Below are 23,286 nucleotides of genomic sequence, written 5' to 3' on the forward strand. Positions count from 1 at the left end.
TGTGTGTGTAGTGACATAAAAAGGGAGGCTTGGGGCTCTGGGACCCTGGGTGGGCCAGACGCTTAAGCCTCTTGGCACCAGGCGTTGGGTTCCCAGGCGGGTCCAGACGCTTAAGCCTCTTGGCACCAGGCATTGGGTTCTCAGGCGCTTAAACCTCTTGGCGCCGCCAACGGGGGGGGGGGGGGGGGCTGTGTGTGCTCTGTGGGATGTCTGATGGCGCACACGGCCCCACCCCTCGTTGGACCAGGCATAAAAGGAGAGCTCCCTGGACGATCAGGGCCCAGTCTTAGCTCAAGACCCAAGACCCAAGACCAGCCATCGGAGGACCCTGGGACGATGTGAGAGCCAGTGGTGGGACTCTGGAACTCCCGACTCTACGACCTTGTGAGGGCGAGTTGCAGAGCGTAGCCAGAGTAGAGTATCTAGGCTGTGTACCTAGGCTGTGTACCTAGGCTGTAACAGAGTATCAGGACTGTTGGAGTGTTGTATTGTAATAAAGAAGTTACCTCTACAAGTGTCTCCGGAACCTGTTACATTTGGCATCAGAAGTGGCAATGGAGACAAGAAGTAAGCCACGTACCTTCAGTCCTGACGGCGATGTTGAAGAGCAAGCGGCGACGGGGCAGCCAACTCGGGCCGACAACGACGCCGCACCGCCGGCTGAGCAGTCGTCCACCACACCTGCCGATCCTCCTCCAGCGTCGGGAGCAGCAATGGAGGAAACGCTGCTTCGCCTCACCGAGCTGCTCCACGCCACCGTCTCCATCCTGGACGACATGCGTCGCTCACAGGCGGAGACAGGAGAGAGAGAGGCGGCGCAGCGGCCGCGCCATTCCGCCGGCTCCAACACAAAGATGGCAGCCGTTCCCGCCGCAAATACATCCGGGTGTGTCGTCACTTCTGCCGGGGGAGCAATGACCGCTGGGAGCGACGTCACTTCCGGGCCCAGCGTGGGCCAACCAAACGACGCCGCGTCATCAGCGCTGCGTCCCTCACCGCCGGGTGACAGCTGTCTGCAACCTAGCATACCGCGTCATCAGCGCTGCGACCGGACAGTGAGGGCGCCATTCTTACTGTAACCAGCGCCGGGGCCGGCACATCGACCGACACGCTAGTCGCCGCCTCTGCTGCTCTGGCCAAAGGTTGGAGGTCGGGAGACCAGGCCCCTGACACTTCGTACATTTACGCGCTCCGGATTAATGATTTTTTTGTTCACATTTTCTTCGTTGTCGTCGGGGAGTCGTGACTGTTGTTGGGTAAACTGTGTGGAGCTTCGCTCGTGAGTGTTGTCAATGTGTGTGCGAAACTTTGCTTGTGATTGTTAACAATGTATGGTTTGTATTGAGCTTTGTTCGTGATTGTTAATGTATAGCTTGTGCTGTCATTGTTAACGATGTATAGACTGTATGGGGCATTTATCTTGAGATGATGACATGCTGCCAAGGATTTGGAATTGTCAGGCTGGCTCTCAAATATCTTGGGGTGCAGATCCTGACCAGGATGGGCCAGCGGGTGTTGCGTGTCTAACACGAGAGTTGTGGTCCCGTCATGCTATGGCTGACGGCTTGACCTGACAGCCCGGAGATAGAGACACTCCGTGGCATGTCTAGCCTAGTGGGCTGTGTGCTCACATGGCTCTGAGAGTGTGGTCCCGTCATGCTATGGCTGACGGCTTGACCTGACAGCCCGGAGATTGAAACACTCCGTGGCACATCTAGCCTAGTGGGCTGTGCGCTCACATGGCTCGGAGAGTGTGGTCCCGTCATGGAATCGCTGACGGCTTGACCTGACGGCCTGGAGGTTGAGACCCTCCGTCGTGCGTCTGGAGCAGTAGGCTCGCCCTGACGGCCCGGAGATTGAAACACTCCGAGGCACGTTGAAACAGTGGGCTGGAGATTCGTGGTGTTCAGGTGTAGTTGTCCCGTTACGTTGGGACTGTATCCCTCAGTTGTTAGGGTGCATGTTTTGCAGGGAGTGAACGATGGGTCGTCTCAGCTCGGTCGGTACAGCTATATGCTGCGATGTGAGTCTTGGAGAGAGATTGGGTCGTCTCAGCTCGGTCGGTACAGCTATATGCTGCGATGCGAGTCTTGGAGAGAGATTGGGTCGTCTCAGCTCGGTCGGTACAGCTATATGCTGCGATGCAAGTCTTGGAGAGAGATTGGGTCTCAGCTCGGTCGGTACAGCTATATGCTGCGATGCGAGTCTTGGAGAGAGATTGGGTCTCAGCTCGGTCAGTACAGCTATATGCTGCGATGCGAGTCTTGGAGAGAGACTGGGTCGTCTCAGCTCGGTCGGTACAGCTATATGCTGCGATGCGAGTCTTGGAGAGAGACTGGGTTGAAGCCCCCGATATGGCCGACGTGCGCGGTTTTAGGATGGAGACGCCACGTTGGAAAGGCGGGGGGTGCTAACGGTTGACATGTAATGTCGGTGGTGGTCCTCATTGAGGGCTGCTGGGACGCAAGCACGGGATGCCTTTTGGAGATGCGGTTCGCGCGTGCGGCCACCATTTCTGGGCAGGAGCAGGCAGATTTATTTTGTTTGTGTCATGTAAATTTTATATATATATTTTAAAATGTAGATACTGGAGCAGCCCTGAAGTGCGACTTCTTTGCCCAGTACATGGGTCGACCCTGAAGTACGACTTCTCGACCCGGGACGTAGACAAACGTCCGGATAAGTGTGTGTAGAGGGGTGATAGACATGTTGGTCTTCGCCTTCTCACCACCTGACGGATGGGAGGGTGGCAGGGTGGTGTGGATCCCTGCCATCCATGCGGTGATTGTGTGATTTCGGTTCGATTACCGGTGTTGGTTGTGCATCCAACGCATCGGAATCTGTATATTTGTTAATTCCCCGTTTTTTTTATGCGGATCCCGAGGAGGGCTAGGTGTGCCGCGGGTCATTTGTTCACGTGTCATTGCTTCACCTTTTTGTTGATTGATGCTTGTATATAGTGTAAAGTTGTACAGGTTGGTTATGGTATTTATGGTTGCGTTCTTGTTCTCTTTTCTTTTCCTGTTGAGGCTCGCGTATTTTTTTTTCTCTCGCTCCCTTTCGTTAATTTCAACTTTCTAATTATTGACAGCCGGGACGGCTGGAGGCTACATAGAGGAGGGTAATGTAGTGACATAAGAAGGGAGGGGCTGCTGGGGGCTCTGGGACCCTGGGTGGGCCAGACGCTTAAGCCTCTTGGCACCAGGCGTTGGGTTCCCAGGCGGGTCCAGACGCTTAAGCCTCTTGGCACCAGACGTTGGGTTCTCAGGCGCTTAAGCCTCTTGGCGCCGCCAACGGGGGGGGGGGGGGCTGTGTGTGCTCTGTGGGATGTCTGGTGGCGCACACGGCCCCACCCCTCGTTGAACCAGGCATAAAAGGAGAGCTCCCTGGACGATCAGGGCCCAGTCTTAGCTCAAGACCCAAGACCCAAGACCAGCCATCGGAGGACCCTGGGACGATGTGAGAGCCAGTGGTGGGACTCTGGAACTCCCGACTCTACGACCTTGTGAGGGCGAGTTCCAGAGCGTAGCCAGAGTAGAGTATCTAGGCTGTGTACCTAGGCTGTGTACCTAGGCTGTAACAGAGTATCAGGACTGTTGGAGTGTTGTATTGTAATAAAGAAGTTACCTCTACAAGTGTCTCCGGAACCCGTTACATGTGTGAGCGTCTGTGTCTCTCCATTGTGTGTGTGTGCGAGTCTGTGTGTGTCTCTCTGTGTGTCTGTGTGTGTGTGTGAGAGAGACTGTGTGTGAGAGTCTGTCTCTCTGTGTGTGAGTCAGTAACTCTGTGTGTGTGTCTGTGTGTGTATCTCTGTTGTGTGTCTGTGTGTGTATGAGTGTGTGGGGAGCGGTAGTGTAGGGGTTAGCGCTACGAACCCGGCGACCGGAGTTCGATTCCCGCTCATGGCCAACACCAGTGACGATTATCTGAACCGGTCCTGGGCCTCCCCTAGGTCGACTCAGCCTCAAATGAGTATCCGGTACGGTGTGCAAACATCGCCACTGGGGAGACAAAGGCGGTGGGGAGTGGTGCTGGCCACCCACCCCCTCGGATATTCGTCTGTGTGTGAGTCTGTCTGTGTGAGTGTCTCTGTATCTCTGGCGATCTGTGTGCGAGTCTGTGGGTCTTTGTGTGGGTGGGTTTTTCTTTGTGAGTCTGTCTCTGTGCGTGTCTCTCTGTACATGTCTCTCTGTGTGTGGGTCTCTGTATGGGTATCTGTGTATGAGTCTGTGAATCTGTGTGTGTCTCTGTGAGTCTGTGCGTGTCTGTGTGGGTCTCTGTGCTGTGAGTCTGTGAGTCTGTGTGTCTCTGTGTGAGTCTGTGCATGTCTGTGTGTGCGTCTCTGTGCTCTGGGTCTGATTCTGCTTGGGCATGATGTGGCTGGGCATGCAGGCTGCTACGTAACCCAGCCAACGCAGCCTCACCTGCCGGAGGAGCTCGCTGATGATGGGGACTGTGTCCAGATCTACGAAATATCTGTAGGCGACTCGCACACTCGTGATTGGTTGGATAGCAAGGGCAGTCCATCTCTTCTCCATTCCCCCCCCACCACTCCATCCACCACCCCAATCACGACGACTCCTCTGAGACCCCCTGAGGGCCATGGGCTATTGCAGCTCTCCACTTTGCGAGTCTCCCTGTCTCTCTGTGTGAATCTCTGTGCGAGTCTGTGGCTCTCTGTGTGAATCTCTGTGTGAGTCTGTGTCTCTGTGGCTCTCTGTGAATCTCTCTGTGTGAGTCTGTGTATCTCTGTGCGAGTCTGTGGCTCTCTGTGTGAATCTCTGTGTGAGTCTGTGTCTCTGTGCGAGTCTGTGGCTCTGCGTGTGAATCTCTCCGAGTCTGTCTCTGTGCGAGTCTGTGGCTCTCTGTGTGAATCTCTCTGTGCGAGTCTGTGGGTCACCGTGCGAGTCTGTGGCTCTCTGTGTGTGAATCTATCTGTGTGAGTCTTCGTGCGAGTCTGTGGCTCTCTGTGTGCGAATCTCTCTGTGAGTCTGTGTCTCTGTGCGAGTCTGTGGCTTTCTGTGCGAGTCTGTGTCTCTGTGTGAAAATCTCTGTGTGAGTCTGTCTCTGTGTGAATCTCTCTGTGTGAGTCTGTCTGTGCGAGTCTGTGACACTGTGTGATTCTGTGAGTCCGTGTCTTTCTGTGTGCGTGGCCACGTGAAATGCTCAAACGCTCACTCCGTGGTATTCACAAAGTGAGCTTTGAAAATGTTTGATACTCCGACTGATGCTCCTGCTGTTGTGGAGTGACTCATGCAGCCAGCTATGGCTGCAGGGTTTGGTGGTACATGTTGTTTGTCGTTTATTGTGAAATTTCGGTCACAGTTCATATGATTACTGTTACATTGCTTTCATGGCTTTATTTTGGTGATTTCAAAGACGTTTTTTGGTTTGGCCATGTTTGTTTGTTGTAGTACGGAGTTAGACTGATGGCTTTAATCTAAGTTTTCTTGTGGGTGTTGTTGTTGTTTAATTTGCATCCCATTGGGATTTTTGCACACAGCGTTGGTGTACGGTGCTTTTTCTGGAAGATTTTTGCTGCTATTTCCTGGATTTTTCTGTTTGCGCATATTCACTTTAAAATGTTTTCTTGTTTTTTGTTTGTTGCGGTTGCACCCGATTCAAGAGCCGAATGGCTCACGGCTATACCAAATAAATAAAACTGAAAACTGAATTCAGGTGGTCCGCTGGACTGGTTCTGGCTCCTGTCACCATAAGAGGTGGACAGTCCTCTACTCGGAACAGGAGACTGCCGAACAAAACAATGAAGGGGGTGTGGTGAGGCGTGGGAAGCTGTAAGCCCCAGGTTACTGTGGGCTCACCTCCCCATCAACGAGAGGTGATGAATTGTAGTGGCTTACACCCCCCACCGAAGATGAACATCAGTGGAGGGATGCAAGCAAGACCGATGAGTCAGGTGCCTTCTCTAACCTCTTGTCAGAGGTGCTGGCTAAAGTGGCCCCTTGGGATAGTCATCATGTTGAGTGACTTTAATGTCCGAGTCGGTCACGATGCTGGCACCTGGGCTGGAGTGATTGGGAAGCATGGGCAACATCAGCTCAATAACAATGGGAGGCTGCTCGACTTCTGTGCAGCCCGTTGTGACCGCCACAAACTTCCCGGTGACGTCATCATGGCGCCTGTGCCAGGCTAAGTGCACTTTGAGGCCACATGAAGTGTTGACGGCTCAGGTGGTACCATAGGTTGACTGAGATGACTGGCTGCCCATTGTGCCAACTCGCTGTGTTTTAGCCGCCCGGCGCTCCGCTTGTTGTTGTGAGCGTCGCTCCTCCGCCCTCCGTTGTTGCTGGAGGGCGACTGCCCCCAACTGCCCAGCAGCGTCCTTCACGAGCCTCCTCCACAGAGGCCGATCTTGACACCGCTGGTATCGGTATTTGGCAAATCCACTCAGCTCCACATCCTCCCATACCGCATCAGTCCATCTCCTCTCTCGCCCGTGTCATGTCTGAGAATAAGTTTTCCCCTTTTATCTGGCAACAAAATAGGTGTTAAGTTGTTAAAACACCAAACTGAAACCTTTTACAAGGAATCATGTCTGCATTAACCACAAATACTTACTAACCACACCTTTGTCTCCCCAGTGGCGATGTTCACTACAACATACTGCTGCATCAGGGGAGGCTCAAAACCAGTTCAGATAATCGCTGTCACTGGTGTTGGTGGCCGTGAGCACACACACACGCACACACACACACGCACGCACACGCTGTGTCATATCACTCGTGTTTATTGAGGTCACGGTGAGTGGGCGTCACGAGCAGTGGAGTCCAACTCCTCCTCCTCCTGCTCCTCGTCATCCCTCCGAGTGGCTCGCCCTCGCGGCCGCTCACCCACACACGGCCTGCCACACAGGAGAGCAGCAATGACAGCAGCAGCAGTACCCGCCATTCACCACTTAAGTGGAGGTGACATCAGCACGGCGCCTGTGCCAGGCCAGGTGCACTTCAAAGGCCACGTGAAGTGTCGAACGCCCGGCCGGGGACAGACTCAGCAGGCGCCATGGGTTGACTGTCTGAGGTGACTTGAAGGTGCACCCCATCTGTGCCAACTTGCTACGTTTTAGCAGCAGACAAAGATCCCCCGTATAGCCTTAATAGACTGTAGGGGCAAGTGCTGTTAGAAAGCACCTATAAAGGCCAGCACGGCACACGAGGGGGTGGGTGGCCAACACCACGCCCGACCGCCTTTGTCTCCCTAGTGGCGATGTTTACACATCACACCAGGTACTCATTTGAGGCCGAGTCGACCTAGGGGAGGCCCTGGACCGATTTAGATCATCGACACTGGTAATGGCCGTGAGCGGGAATCGAACTCGGGTCGCCAGGTTTGTAGCGCAGCATAACACTAACCGCTACACTACCGCAGACACACACAGGTACACATACATAGGTACACATACCGACGGACAGTGACGCACACACAGTGACACACACACAGTGAGACACACATGCACAGCGACACACTGACACAGAGACACACAGTGACACGACACACAGACACACACGCAGTGGCACAGAGAGACGCAAACTGCAAATTACAGCAGCAGGCGTCAGGGTCACAAGATCGAACCCACGACCTCCTGTGTACCTGGCGAGGTAGTAAACATCTCTCCATGGAGAGAGGGAGAGAGAGATACATGCAAACTCCAAATATAAAGCAGCAGTCGTCAGGGTCACGGGATAGAACCCACGACCTCCTGCGTACCAGGCGATGAAGATAACATCTCCAAGCCACAGCGGTGCCCCCTTTAATAAATAAATGAAGTTGATCAATTCGAATTCCGTCATCAGAAGCGGTGGCCTGCGCAGAATATTGGGGAGAGACCAAGTATAGGTGGGACAGGAGACACTCCAAGGTAGACGGGACAGACCCAGCAGGTGCCATGGGTTTACTGACTGAGCTGACTGGAAGATGCACCATTGCTGTACCCCCTACTGTGCCAGGCTAGGTGCAGGAGGTCACGGGACAGACCCAGCAGGTGCCATGGATTGCCTGAGATGACTGGAAGATGCACCACCAGCTGTACCCCCTACTGTGCCAGGCTAGGTGCAGGAGGTCACGGGACAGACCCAACAGGTGCCATGGATTGCCTGAGATGACCGGAAAATGCACCACCAGCTGTACCCCCTACTGTGCCAGGCTAGGTGCAGGTCACGGGACAGACCCAGCAGGTGCCATGGATTGCCTGAGATGACCGGAAGATGCACCACCAGCTGTACCCCCTACTGTGCCAGGCTAGGAGAGCACCCAACCACTCGCCCACATGGTATCCCTCACCCCACGTGCCCCCTCCTCAGCCCCTTACCAACTCCTTACCCCGCACCTCACTCCCCCACTTCCTCACCCCCCTAGCTCACTCTCCCATCTCCTGAACCCCCCCTCCTCAGCACCCTCTTCATCTCCTCACATCCCTCTTCACCCCCCATTCTCAAAATCCTCCTCACCTCCACTCATCATCCCCCACCTCACTCCCCCACCTCCTCACCCCCCAACCTCACCCAACTCCTCACCATCCTCCTCACCCCCACTCGTCATCCCCCACCTCACTCCCCCATCTCCTCACCCCCCTCCTCCTCACCCCCCTCCTCGCCCCCCCTCCTCACCCCCCCTCCTCACCCCCCTCCTCACCCCACCTCCTCACCCCCACTGCTCACCTCCTCAGGCGCTGCGCTTGGGGTTGTTCACGGCCACGTAGTGGTACAGAACCACGAGGAGGAAGAGCGACACTCCCAGAACATTCGCAAAGATCGCGAGCTGCACGTCCGTGATCATCGCCGCAACTGATGCTGATACTGCTGCTGCTGATGCTGCTGCTGAACAGAGGGAACAACGGGGGGAGAGAGGCAGAGGGAGGGAGCGAGACACACGCACAATTATCTTCACTCTGTGGCGAGTCTACGGGTCTGTGTGCGATGAGTCTATTGGTGCCTGTGCCACTTCTGGCAATAAAAACAGGAGGTGTTAAGATGTCCCAACACGAAATAGAAACCTTTTGGTCAGGAATCACGTCTGCATTTACCACAGACAGTACGTGTGGTGAACATGCAGACAAAACATGGCTCTGACAATATATGATGCATTGTCCTTCTCTGTTCTGACACTGGTTAGTGAGACCAGGCCCTGTTTCTGGTGTAGCCCGATCCGTTTCAAAGACAATGCCATCAAATATTAACTAGAGCATGTTTTATTTGCATGTTCACATAAAAAAGTGCTGCGTGTGGTTAATGCAGTGACTCGATTCCTTGGAAAAGGTTGTCAATTTGGTGTTTGAACATTCTTGAACACACTTTCTGTTTTACTGCCAGAAAGGGTGAAACCCATTCTTGTTTTTCACACTTTGATACTGCCAACAAGGCTTCCCATGACAGAGTTGCTACTCACCCCGACCTATAAATGCACCGATACGTGTAGCATTGTCCTTGTACTGTTCGTCCTGTGGCGGTGTTCTCTCAGCGGTAGTGAGACGAGGCCATACAGAACAAGGCTCTCAAAGACAATGCCACACCACACTATTATCGGAACCATGTTTCCCATAACAGAGTTTTTTTTTGGGTTAGATCGCTTATAAATATATAAATGTGTCCATACTCTTTGGTTCTGTCGGTAAAGTCACGTGTGGTGTAGTCGTACCTGGCAGATATGATAGTCTCCCCGACAGACCTGGTCTTCACCTGAGGACGGCTGCTTGCGTTGTGGCCGAAACGTCGTGAGAATTATTTTATTGTTTTATTTTTATTATTTTATTATTTCCCTTCTACGTGACTTTACCGAAAGAACCAAGAAGAGCAATACAAAGCAGTTCGGGTTTTACCTGGTTAATAACATCCTTCCAATGATTGCTCAATGTGTATCCATCTTCTTACGTCTGTGTTTATATATTTGGATTTTATTTTATACCTACGTCACTTTACCGAAAGTTCAAGTTAATTTATTAGGTATAGCCCTGTGAGCCATTCGGCTCTTGAATCGGGTGCAACCGCAACAAACAAAAAACAAAAACATGAACAAGAAAACATCTGACTGAGTGCAAACAGAAAATCCAAGAAAAGACAGCAAAATATTGCAGAAAAAAACACCGTACACCAACGCTGTGTGCAAAGAACCAGAATATGGATCCCTGCAGTCACGAAAGCTTCAATTCTAGATGTAAATGTGTCGTTAAAACCCGCCACCACCCAACATAGACAACTAGTAAGGGTTGTCGCGTAAACAGAACGTGGCCAATTCGTCACTTGACAACCCTCACTAGACGGCTGTGATGGGTGGTGGTGGATTTTAACGACACATTTATCTATTTGTACGCGATCTAAGATCACAAAACAACCTCTATCATGGATGATATTGGTCGTGCAAGCCTGCCACGTGTTATAGAGCCGTGTGTGTTTTGCATGTTCACAAGTACTGCGTGTGGTTAATGCAGAAACGTGATTCCTTGTCACGTTTCTGTCGTCGTGGTGTTTGAAGTTATAAAATAAAATACTTTCACACCTGATGACGGACGCTTGGGTTGCGCCCGAAACGTCGTGATTTATTTTATTTCATACCCTACGTGACTTTACCGACAGAACCAACGATCGTCTATCGCGGTGTTTGCGCAGCTTGACACGACTCCTGCTGCGTTACTTCCAAGAGCTTTACAGCTCGTCGGATTTTCCTTCCAGGACGAATGCAGATGATGAGATTGGAGAACCGGGAGCTACTCGGCAAGAACAGCAGAGGACCACCCAGTGTACAACACACGACTTACTGTACACAACACATCCACTGTACACAGCACCCACTGTACATTGCATCCACTGTACACAGCACAACACCCACTGTACACTACACAGTATCAGCTGTGCACTGTGCACAATAAAGTACTCACTGTGCACTGTACACAATACAGTACCCACTGTGCACTGTACGCGATACAGTACTCACTGTGCACTGTATGCAAGTGCTGTACAGTAAGGAACGCGGTGTTGGACCGGAAGTTGCTCGCCACGTAGTACAGTACGGTGCTGTACAGTGTTAAATACTAAGAGGTGATCAAGTGTACTTATTACAGTACTGTGTGGTACTGTACGGCACAGCGCCGCGTACAGTGTGACGCCGCGTAGTGCGACGCCGCGTACAGTGCGACGCCGCGTACAGTGCGACGCCGCGTACAGTGCGACGCCGCGTACAGTGCGACGCCGCGTACAGTGCGACGCCGCGTACAGTGCGACGCCGCGTACAGTGCGACGCCGCGTACAGTGCGACGCCACCACGCCCGCCCGGCCGCCTTTGTCTCCCCCAATGGCGATGCTCGCTGCTCCCCACACACATCGCCACTGCACCGCCAGGTGAACTCGGATCGAGGACCCAGAGGCGGTCTCAGGCAATCGTCGCCGCTGGCGGCTTCGTCGGTGGCCGTGAGCCCCCCTACAAGACTCTAGGGTGGCGAGCAGCGGCACCCACTCCCCCCCCGCACGGCCGCCTTTGTCTCCCCCCCCCCACCCCCTTGCCACCAACTGCCACAAACTGCCACCCTGCCGCGCCGGGAGGTCGGCTCGCTCACCGCGGGCCCGGATCGGAGGGGGTCCACGTCGCTCGACTTCGCCGCGGGAGGAGGAAGAGGAGGAAGTGACGAGACGTCTCGTGCGCGGTGACGTCACGGCGCACAGACAACTTGGGCGGTGACGTCACCACGCACGAATATCAAGGGTGGGGTGTGAACGTGACGCAACGACGCGCCGGATGTGACGTCACGACGCATCGTTACCTACGGGGGAAATGTGACGTCATGATGCCTCGCGCGTGTTGTGGAGTGACGTCACTACGCACAAGGGGCGGGGGGAGCAGAATGTGACGCCATTACGCAACGGATACCGTAGGATGTGACGTCACAACGTCACGTTCCTCAACTCCCCCAAGTAAGAAGGCCGCTTCTGTCACGTGACGACTCGCATCACGTGACCCCCCCTAACCCCCTCCCCCACCTCGCCCCGCACACTGCTGACGTGTCACGTGCCGGCAGCGGACCGATCCGATTTTTTTATGCGAATCGCCGAAACCGATCCACTCCGCGATGTTTGCGATCACTCTGCCCACCGGGGGCGCAAAGTAGTCCCCTCCCCCCCCTGCAGCGTCTCAGTCACAACTCGCGACATTCACATCGCGGGCGGCTACACAGATCGTGGGCGGTGAGGCGAGGCGTGAATTCGACTCCGAGTTCTCGTTGCATCACGGACCGCGGGGGGTGGGGGTTAATCAAAGAGATCGGCACTACTTTTTGGGGCCAATTTGGTCAAGAATCGAATATTTAGACAGCGCTGTTTTCGATTAAATTCATCGATTCCTCATAAGAAACGGTAAGGGTATGGCTATCGATTCAGCCTTGGTGAATCGCCCTTTGCAATTGTATTTACGCGAACGAGGAAAAATCGATTCCGAGACGATCCGATTTCAAATACGTTCCAATAAGGATATCGATCCGCGTCCATGCAAAGTAATAGCGAATTTGGGAATCGACACAGTCAAGCCTGCAACTCCGTAATATCGATTCACCGCGCTCTATTTGAATTGGGAATCGATTGATAAGTGTTCGGGGTGGAATCGATTCCTCCACGTGTGGCTTGCTCCGCTCTCAGCGCGGCAACAGCTGCTGGACCGGGAGCTGAGACAGCGGCACCCCGCAGGTGACACACACACAGAGTGACACACACACAGAGTGACACACACACAGAGTGACACACACACAGAGTGACACACACACAGAGTGACACACACACAGAGTGACACACAGTGTGACACACAGTGTGGCACACAGAGTGGCACACACACAGTGTGACACACACAGTGTGGCACACACACAGTGGCACACACACAGTGTGACACACACACAGTGACACACACACAGTGACACACACAGTATGGCACACACACAGTGACACACAGTGTGACACACACAGAGTGACACACACAGTGTGACACACACACACAGTGACACACAGTGTGGCACAGTGTGACACACACACACAGTGACACACAGTGTGACACAGTGTGGCACACGCACAGTGTGGCACACGCACAGAGTGATACACGCGCAGTGTGACACACGCACACGCGCAGTGTGACACGCACACGCGCAGTGTGACACACACACGCGCAGTGTGACACACACACAGAGTGACACACAGTGACACTCACACAGTGACACACACACACAGTGGCACACAGTGTGACACAGTGTGACACACAGTGTGACACACACACAGTGACACACACACAGTGTGACACACAACAACCAACAACCGCCATTCGCCCGCTGGCAGGAGGTCACGGGGCAGACCCAGCAGGTGCCACGGGTCGACTGACCGAGATGACCGAGATGACTGGCTGATGCACCACCTGTGCCCCCTACTGTACCAACTTGCTGTGCTTTAGGCACCCGGCGCTCCGCTCGTTGTTGTGAGCGTCGCTCCTCCGCCCTCCGTTGTTGCTGGAGGGCGACTGCCTCTAACTGCCCAGTAGCGTCCTTCACGAGCCTCCTCCACAGAGGCCGATCTTGACACCGCTGGTACCAGTCATCGGCAAGTCCACTCAGATCCACGTCCTCCTGTACCACATGACTCCATCTCTTCTCTAACCCGTGCCGCACCCGTTTAGCCCCCTCGATCCGGCCGAACAAAAGCTGTTTCGGCATGCGGTGGCTGGGCATGCGGGCTACATGACCCAGCCAACGCAGCCTTGCCTGCCGGAGGAGCTCACCGATGGGACTGTGCCCAGATCTTTCAAGGATTTGTGAGCTCCTCACACAATGCAGCCTGGTTAAACCCAGGATGGATCGTAGGCAGGCCAGCCTAAATGTTTCTAACCGGCGAAGATTCTCCATTAGGGGGGTCCACGTTTCGCAAGCATAGAGAAGGGAGGGAATGACTGTGGCCGAGAAGACCTGAAGCTTCGTGCGGAGCGACAGACCCCAGGCAGCTTCCACACAGCATTACGCAACCGACGAAAAGATATTGCGGCTCAACTGATTCGGAGTGAGAGCTCTGCTGTTAAACTGGAGCCGGTCATGAGCACATTGCCCAGGTATGGGAAACTCTCCACTCTTTCCACAACTGCCCCATCACTGATTGGGAGAAGTAGGGATGGAGCGTCCGATGGTACAAAATACCCAGGCAGGTGCTTAGTTTTGGTGGGGCTGATGGTAAGGCCCTACCTCTTAGTGGCACGCTCCAGGTTCAGCAGCAACTCCTCCTCTGAGTGAGCCGCAATTACCAGGTCGTCGGCATACATAACGTGGTTGACCAATAGGGAGCCATCCCTTGACCGCACCCGGTCATCGATCAGCCTCCCATTGTATCTGTACCAGATGGAAATTCCTCCGGTACAGCTACTGAAGGCTTCACGAACTACGTGGTCGAAATATATGTTAAATAATGTGGGAGCCGGAGGACATCCCTGTCGCACCTCAAGGTGTACAGCGAATAGCTCTGACTCCCAGTCACGTAGTTTTACCCGGGCCCGCTCACCATCATAAAGGTCCTTAATGATTGGACTCCAAAAGCATAAAGAACAACCCAGAGCCCAGGGCTATTGATGGTATCGTAGGCCTTGACCAGGTCAATAAAGAGATGTAGATCCTGTTGGATTCCCTATACCTCTGCTGTAGCTTAGTTTAATATGCTTCACGTGGTCTTCTGGTAATTAAATGGAAGGTAGAGAGGTTGCACTGAGAGATTGAACTGCGGTTTTGTGACGTGGGAGGGCGATGTGTTTCTGGTCGCTATTGCAGACACGCCACTTGCCCTACAGAGGAACACTTTGCAATAAAGTTGTTCCATTTCACACCCCCCCCACCCCCCTGGAGCGCACCCTAACTTCTCCGGAGGACGGAACACGACGTGGAGTAAATCTACTCATCATCGACTCCAAACTTTATTATTATTGTTGTCTCCTTAGCTGGACCTGACTATCCCCCCTCACAAGGATTCATGACTGAGTGAGGAGAGGGGACTGGGCGGACCGGCTACAATAAGTGGCTGTTATCATAATTGGGATTTGGGCGGACTCTGTATTACGGAATTCAGCTGCGGTGTTGTGGACGTGGGAGGGCGATGTGTTTCTGGTCGCTATTGCAGACACACCACTTGCCCTACAGAGAAACGCTTTGCAGTAAAGTTTTTCCATTTCACAAACTGCCCCACTGGTGTTCAGCTGTTGTGGAGTCACCCCAACTTCTCTGGAGGACAGAACACGACGTGGAGTAAATCTACTCCTCATCGTCTCTGAATTGTTGTCGACCTAGCCGATCTGTCCCCCCTCGTGAGTATTCATGACCGCGGGATGAGAGGGGACGGAGCTAAACCGGCTAGACTCACACGGTACCCCCCCCCCCTCCCACCTCCCTTAGGCCCCGATGGCCCAGACGGCCCGGCTCTTCGTGGCCGAGGAGGCGGCCGAGCGAGCTCTGAGCTCGGCCGCCGCCACGGCTCCGGCCGAGGGCCGCACCGGCCTCCTGCTGGGCCTGGCCGGCAACTCATCCACCTCCTTTGCCTCATCGCCGTCGAACCGCGACGTGGTGCTGCTGGCCGTGCCCACCCCGGCCCGCGATGATGACGAAGAGGAGGAGGAGGAGGACGGGGAGCGTGCGGGGGAGGCGTGGGCGGCGGAGCACGCCCGCCTCGTCCGCCGAATGCTCCCGGGGGGCATTGCTATCCTCGGCGTTTTCCTCGCCTTCCCTGGCGGCGACGGCGACGGCGGCGATACCGAGAAGCGGCAGGCCAAGCTGCGGCGGCTCCTGTTTGTGGTGGAGCGTGCCCTGGCCCGGGGGAGGCCTCCACAGGGAAGAGGAGGAGGAGACGACAACGACGACGACGATGACGACGAGGCAGACGGGAAGCACCGAGCTGCGCTGCTCGCCGTTGGCCCCGGCGGCCGCCGCTGGTGCAGCTCCTACGACGTTCGCGACGCCCAGGCGGCAGTGTCGCGCGCCGAGTGGAAGCTCCGGCCGAAGCCGCCGCAGCACCAGCAGCAGCAGCAGGGCGCGACGCCGCTCCTCGTTGAGCTGCGCTGCACCCTGCACCTCGAGCTGCGCGCGCCGCTCTCCCCGCCCGGCGGTCGCGGTGGCGGAGCGTCGGCCGCCGGGGCCCTGCGCGCCGCGACGCGCCAGCTGGCGGGGCAGCTGCGGCGCGCCGTGTGCCTCGTGGACGGGAGGTTCCTGCGCGACGATGAGGCCATCGGCCTTGCGGACGGCGGCGGCGGCGGTGGCCGGCGGCGTCTAAAGCAACAGCAGCAGCAGCGCCCGTCCCCGCCCATCGCCGTGCGGATGCTGCTACCGCCCCCCCCGGGACGCCACCGGGGCCGCCGCCCCTGGTGCTGGGGGACCGTGCCCCCACGGCCTGCTGCAGATCGTCGGCTCGGCGAGCTGCCGGGCGCTCGTCAACCCCCAGCAGAGGCCGCTGCTGGCGGGGCCGGCGCTGAGGGCGCTCAAGGCGGACGCCGTGGCCTCGCTGTGGACGCGCTGCGAGCTGCTGCTGGAAGAGGAGGAGCTCGTGGGGGTGGGGCGCGAGGCCGCGGCCACGGCCAAGGTCCTGCCTCGCCGAGTCTTCGTCCCCGTGCCGGGCCTGTGGGGTGCCCGCCTCTGTCACTTTGCCTTCCCCGACGAGACGGCGGCCGACTGCGCCGCAAGGGTCGGCGAGGTCCTGGGCCTGGGACTCGCCGGGGCGGAGGAGGTGGAGGAGGCCGAGGAGGTGGGGACTGTTGTTGTGTGTTTTCTGCCACTATAAATGTCCACGCGATGATGATGATGATGATGCTATTAGGCACTTGTTTGAGCTGCTATCATTTGTAATGGCCTCTGATAAAGAGCTATGCAGCAGCTCAGTAGTGGGGCCTCACACCTGGTAACATAAAAATATTTTAGTTTTAGTATGGGTATCAATGAGGATGAGTCTCTGTGGGTCTCTACCAGTCTGGTTCTCTGTGGGTTAGTGTGGGTCTGTATAGGTATCTGTGGGTCTGTATGGGTCTCTGTGGGTCTGTATGGGTCTCTGAGTCTGTATGGGTCTCTGAGTCTGTATGGGTCTCTGCGGCTCTCTATGATTATTGGTCTCTGTGGGTCTGAATGGGTCTCTATGAGTATGGGTCTCTGAATATGGATTTTTATGTGGCTGTGTGGATTTCTATGGGTCGCTAAGTCTGCATAAACATGCGTTTAGAGCAGGGGTGGGGAACGTCCGGCCCGCTGGCCGTATAAGGCCCGCAAAATCATGTTGCAGTTCCATCCATCACATTAGGGGTGAGTTAATTAAATGTTTGACCAAATATAACAGGCTAATCTTTAAGTTGATCATTTTGTATGGCCCACGAATGATGTTATAAATGTCCCAATGGCCCTTGGCAAAAAAAAGGTTCCCCACCCCTGGACTTTAGAGTATGTGGCTGCTCCTATAAATATCCACTTGATGATGATAAGCCACTTGGTTTAGCCGCTATTATTTGTGATGGCCAGGTCGAAAATGAGCTAAATAGCTCAGTGGGGCCTTAACCTGGTAAAATAAAAAATGTCTTATAGTTGTGAATGCCGCTGTAAATCTCCAAGCGATAAGCCACTTCGTTGAGCTATCATTTTCAATAGCCAGGTCGTTCCTGTACGTACGTATGCGTGCGCGTTGAACTTCTCTTGTACCGTACGTAGCCAACTGTGCTAATCGGAGATGTTGTCGGGGAGTGAGTGGGTAGGTGAGTGGGTGGGTGAGTGGCTCAGTGGGCCTTCTTACCTGGTGAAAGAAAATAAATTAAAAATAAATAAATTAATTGCATCACGTTGGATAGAGACGCCACGGAGTTATTCCTTAACATGTTGAGCGAGTGCTGGACGCAGCCATCTATTTCAAAATGTGATTTGTGACTTTGATCCTAACCACCCCACAATTACTTGCAGGAACTAATTACATTTACATATTCCCTCAAGGTCCTTAAGATCTTCCAATCTCCCAACTGCTCAGCATTTTTAAGGGTCTCTAGGGCTGCACTCTATGGGCGATTGGTTTGCTAGCGTGGCACCCGCATGCTATGGAATGCCCTTTCCTGCTTTAAATCAGGGCAATCGGAGTCAGTGGGTATATTTAAGTCTTTGATTTGAAATCCCATCTCTTTTTAAAGTGGCCTTCCCTCTCTAGTTTGGTCAGTTGCCCCCTGGTTCTGTTTTTGTTTCCTGCTTTTCATGCATTGGTGCATTGAGATCCTAGGATGGAATGCCGCACTGTGAATTTTATTTTATTATTAATAATAATGTGCAATTTTATTGAGGGTCTGGGACTGTAGCCTTTGCTGCCTTGCCCAAGCTTGGGAATTGGTGCACGAATGCAATTTGAGATTTGAATGCGGGGACTCCTCTACTTATGAACATTCGACTTATGAACTGTCAGAGATACGATCACACCTGGTCCCGTGTGGTCCATTTGCCTGTTCAGACTGAGAGTCTTAAGTTCAACCGCCCTGTGTAACAGAAGGCAGTGGTGGCATCTAAATCTGCAAAAGTGAAGAAACAGTGGCATCTACATCTGCAGAACGTGAAGAACCAGTGGCATCTACATCTGCAGAACATGAAGAACCAGTGGCATCTATATCTACAGAACGTGTAGAACCAGTGGCATCTACATCTACAGAACATGAAGAACCAGTGGCATCTACATCTACAGAATGTGAAGAACCAGTGGCATCTACATCTGCAGAACGTGAAGAGCCAGTGGCATCTACATCTATAGAACATGAATAACCAGTGGCATCTACAGAACATGACGAACCAGTGGCATCTAGAGAACGTGAAGAACCAGTGGCCTCTATATCTACAAAACTTGAAGAACCAGTGGCATCGATATCTACAGAATATAAAGAACCAGTGGCATCTACATCCACATAACATGAAGAACCAGTGGCATCTACATCTGCAGAACATGAACCATTGGCATCTATATCTGCAGAGCGTGAAGAACCAGTGGTATCATCTACACCTGAAGACGATTGCTTGTGTGGCGATCGAAACGTCATGATCTATTATTTTTTCTACCTACGTGACTTTACCGAAAGAACCAAAGAGTATGGATTCCTGCAGTCACGAAAGCTTCAAATCAAGATTGAACTAGTGGCATCTCCATCTGCAGGTCATGAACCGGTGGCATCTATATCTACAGCAGATTATACAACTTTTAAAGCCATTCCCCGTGTTTAGTGTACACGCCGTAACAACACGTTTAGAATTGACAGAAGTAAAGTTGGGACTTGCGAACAAATCGACTTACCAACACAGACCTCTGGAACCCAACTCGTTCGGAAGTAGAGGAGTCTCTGTACTGTATATACTTGATCTATTTTTAAGTATTTATTTTGCATTGAGGTGCTTACCTTTCCCACACTTTGGCACTCCTATCATTGTATGCGTTGTGTCGTGTGTTGTGTATTCTCTGTATGTGTTAGTCTCGTAACTTTTTTTTACATCTGTGAGAACAATAGAGCTTTCTTGCTTATCAGATTGCTCCTCCGGGAGATTAATCAACATTCCAATTCTCATTCCGAGGTGGTGGCCATGGTGGTGGAGGAGGAGGAGACCACGGGACCCATCGTCACCGCCGATGGCGCTGATGGTGATGATGGGAGTGGAGGAGCGTGTGGACCGGAGGCGATGAGGAGGAGAAGGAGGAAGGAAGAGGAGGAGGAGGAGGATGGGAGGGGTGGTGTGCGAGGTTTGTGATGTGTGCATGTGTGTATAAGTTGAACTTTAGTATAGTGCTGTAGTGTATAGCGTGTGTGTAGTGTAGTGTATAGTGTTGTGTGTGTAGTGTAGTGTATAACGTAGTGTATAGTGTAGTGTATAATGTCGTGTAAAGTGCTGTGTATAGTTGTGTATAGTGTAGTCTTTGTTCAATAGCTAAGCCAAATCTGATGCTGCTGCTGCGAGGATGATGAGCGGAGTTGACGTGATGATTGTTTATTCTTCTTGATGAGATCAGCAGTGAGGTAACCATGGTTCATTTGATGTGACGTGCACTTTGTGCATGTAAATTAGTGCGAGGAGTGGGGATTATTGGTGTAATGCACGACCATTAGACTACAAGGCCAGCCTAACCGAGGTAATATACATTTTAAAAAATGTTTTATTTGACCAGGTGTAAGGCCCACTGGAAAACCAGCTCCGTAGCTATTTTTCAGAAGTGACCTGGCCATCACAAATGATAGCAGCTCAAACAGGTGACTGATATCACCGTCATCTGTGGACATTTCTAGCAGCAGCCACATACTCTAAACGTGTGTTTCTAAATATGGACCCGGAGAAAAATCCACGCGACCACGGGGAGAGAGAGAAACGCCAACTCCAAATATACAGAAGGGAAAGATAGGGTCAGGATCGAACCCACGACCTCCTTTATGCCAGGCGAGGAAGTTCACATCTCCTAGCCATCGTGATGATGATAGAGAGACATGCAAACTCCAAATATACAGCAGAAGGCATAGTCAGGGTCGGGATCGAACCCACAACCTCCTGTATATCGGGCAAGGTAGTTAACATCTCCTAGCCACTGTGATGCTCTTGAGTGAAATATTGTGGGGACTGCTCATTCCAGGTGAAGTTGGCACTGCCGGGAGGCTGTGCCGCTCACCGGCCTGGCTGGTGGTGGGCGCCGGAGTGGCCGTGGTGGCTGTGGTGACAGTGGTGCTGCTGCTGCTCTACGCGACGGTGGCCGACTGAGTGACGAAGAGGAAGAATGAATACACGGCAGTGGCGGCGGTGGTGGTGGCGGTAATTTGCGTGAAATAATGAAGGGGCCGATGATAATGAATAAATAATAATGCAGAAGCGAGAGAGAGACAGAGTGGGCTGAGTGACGCGAGCGTGGGTGAGCGATGAGATCGGCAGAGCGCGGATATAAACTTTTTGTTGTTACCAGGAGTAAGGCCCTGCTGAGCAGCTGTGCAGCCCTTTTTCAGCAGCGACCTGGGCCATCACGAATGATAGCAGCTCAACCAAGTGGCCGATAGCATCGTCATCATCATCACGTGGACATTTATAGCAGCAGCCAAATACTCTAAAATGCGTGACGTCGATTTTTCTCCTCCTGATGCCGAGGATAAATGGGTGAGGTTCAGGACTGTGGCTCACGCAGCTGCAATGGCTGCTTTGGGTACACGGTCCAAACATCCCCAGAGACCCTGGCTGATGGAGGTTCCAGCTGGCTGAGAAAAAGCGACAGGCCCACTCCCACCGTCCGCAGCATCCCACGTCGGTGTTGTATATACCAGTGGTTAAAATAATGATAAAATAATGTATTAATGTAATTATAAAAGTGTAATCTTAATAGCAGCATTATTTATTTAATTCTATACAATTACAGTAGAACCCCTCTTAATAACCACCCCTGTTAACGTTGAATCGCTTAATGACGGACTTCCATAGAGACAAATGTGTAGTGTATGGTAGTGTAATGTATAGAAGTGCAGTGGAAAGTAGTATAGTCAATAGGCCTGTGTGTCTCGAAACAATTATTTAGCACCTTACGAGGTTAGCTGTAGGTTTTGCAGCGCCTAGAATAACTTAGTAGGCCAATCCTTGAGTGGCGATCCTTGCCACAGCAATTGCAAGTGAATGCGGTGGCAGCTCCAGAGGTATGTGTTGCTTTATCTTTATGTCGCTCCCTCTTGGTCTGCTAAGCAGTGTGTCTTTTCTCCTTTTCTCTCCTGAGGCCTGTTTTCACAGCCTGCTGCCATCTGAGTCGGTCGCCGGCAGTTTGCTCCCAGTCACCTGGGTTGATGTCGCAGCTCTTCATGTCCTGTTGGCAGACATCTTTGAAGCGCAGGCCTGGGCGACTAGTGGCTCGTATGCCTGATGCCAGCTCGCCATACAAGACAGCCTTGGGTATTCTGCCATCCTGCATGCGGCGCACGCGTCCAAGCCATATCAGGCGCCTATGACTGAGTAGAGAGTACATGCTAGGAATGTTGGCCAAGTTGAGGACTGAGGTGTTGGGAATGCGATCTTGCCATCTGATACCGAGGATGCGCCTGAGACAGTGGAGGTGGAATGTGTTTAGTCGATCTTCTTGATGGGCGTATGTTGCCCAGGACTCAAACCCATAGAGGAGGGTGCTAAGGACGCAGGCCCGATACACCTGTACTTTGGTGTTGAGCGTTAGTGATTTGTTCTCCCACACTCTTTTGGTCAACCTGAACATAGCTGTGGATGCCTTCCCAATGCACTTGTCAATCTCTGTGACGAGGGACAAATTGCAGGTGATGGTGGAACCCAATTAGGTGAAGTCCTGAATGGCTTGAAGGGTGTAGCTGCCAATGTTTATGGAAGGGGTGTCTGACATCCTGGCCCATGACATTGGTCTTTTTCAGACTGATTGTCAGGCCAAAGTTGTTGCAGGGATTGGCAAGGTGGTTGATGACCTTGTTCTGTGTGAGCTGTCAGCACGGCATCGTCAGCGAGTTGCTAGGGGCTTTACAGCAGCAAGGGCAGCTTCTGACACACCCATAATCAACATTTTTGGGTTAGATCGCGTTATTTATAAATGTGTCGTAACCCTCCACCACCCGACACGGCCAATCAGCAAAAAAGTGTCACGTTGACAAAAGACAAATAGTTCACTGCTTTAGCCTACCAGTGTGTTGAAGCGTGAAACCACAACGTTTACAATTTTTTTTTTAAGTACGACGTTTCGCTGGTAATTGCGATTTAAAAGTTTTTATTAACTTCTCAGAGGAAATAACAAACCCAAATAAAGCACACCTCAGTAGGCCAGTTAAATACACACGGCCATCCCTCACCGTCCCTTCCCCATACCCACGGGCCCTCCCTACCCCGCCCCGGGTAGGGTCCACCTCCACTTTACACCCGCGGCCCTGTGTCCCAACCTTGCCCGGTCCACTTCCATCACCCTTTCCAGCAACCTCCTCGCCCATTGACATACCCCCACAGGCAGCACAGGGGACCCGTCCAGCTCCTTTCTGCGCACACCCCACACAAAGCCTCCTTTCGTCACACCTATTACGGCCCAAGCCCGGTCTCTGTCTCCCTCCCCCACCCCCCTCAAGGCACCCCACATAATGTCCTGCTCAGTCACCAGCGCCGGGTAGTACCGGTTCAGCAGTGGGCGGTTCCTCCTCGATACCTCCCGCGCAAAGGGGCAGCTCACCATTGCGTGTACCACATCCTCATCCTTGCCGCAACCTCTCGAGCATTTGGGGGAGTTTGCTAATTGGCGGGCGAACACGAAGCTCCTTGTCCATAGCCTA

The 23,286-nt window shown here is 53.1% G+C and overlaps 2 protein-coding genes across 2 annotated transcripts; one reads left to right on the top strand and one right to left on the bottom strand.

Annotated features, from left to right (window-relative positions):
• Positions 1-6,732: 6,732 nt before the first annotated feature.
• Positions 6,733-11,645, bottom strand: OST4 (oligosaccharyltransferase complex subunit 4, non-catalytic). The gene is made up of 3 exons (XM_078883540.1): positions 11,564-11,645; positions 8,676-8,834; positions 6,733-6,862 (listed from the first exon to the last, which is right to left on the bottom strand). The coding sequence occupies exon 2, from the start codon at positions 8,791-8,793 to the stop codon at positions 8,680-8,682; it is 114 nt and encodes a 37-aa protein (XP_078739666.1). The 5' UTR covers positions 8,794-8,834; positions 11,564-11,645; the 3' UTR covers positions 6,733-6,862; positions 8,676-8,679.
• A 951-nt stretch (positions 11,646-12,596) lies between these two features.
• On the top strand, positions 12,597-22,596 carry ODR4 (odr-4 GPCR localization factor homolog). The gene is given in 5 exon segments (XM_078883490.1): positions 12,597-12,683; positions 15,404-16,342; positions 16,344-16,742; positions 19,571-19,736; positions 20,616-22,596. Coding segments are annotated over 4 exon segments (1,623 nt in total). The 5' UTR covers positions 12,597-12,683; positions 15,404-15,409; the 3' UTR covers positions 20,741-22,596.
• Positions 22,597-23,286: the final 690 nt, after the last annotated feature.

This window comes from Lampetra fluviatilis, chromosome 71 (genome assembly GCF_964198595.1).
Source record: "Lampetra fluviatilis chromosome 71, kcLamFluv1.1, whole genome shotgun sequence".
Taxonomy (NCBI): Eukaryota; Metazoa; Chordata; class Hyperoartia; order Petromyzontiformes; family Petromyzontidae; genus Lampetra; species Lampetra fluviatilis.

What these genes read in the sequence shown, in the direction of transcription:
- OST4 (XM_078883540.1), bottom strand. Translation starts at nt 8,793, where the DNA reads ATGATCACGGACGTGCAGCTCGCGATCTTTGCGAATGTTCTGGGAGTG.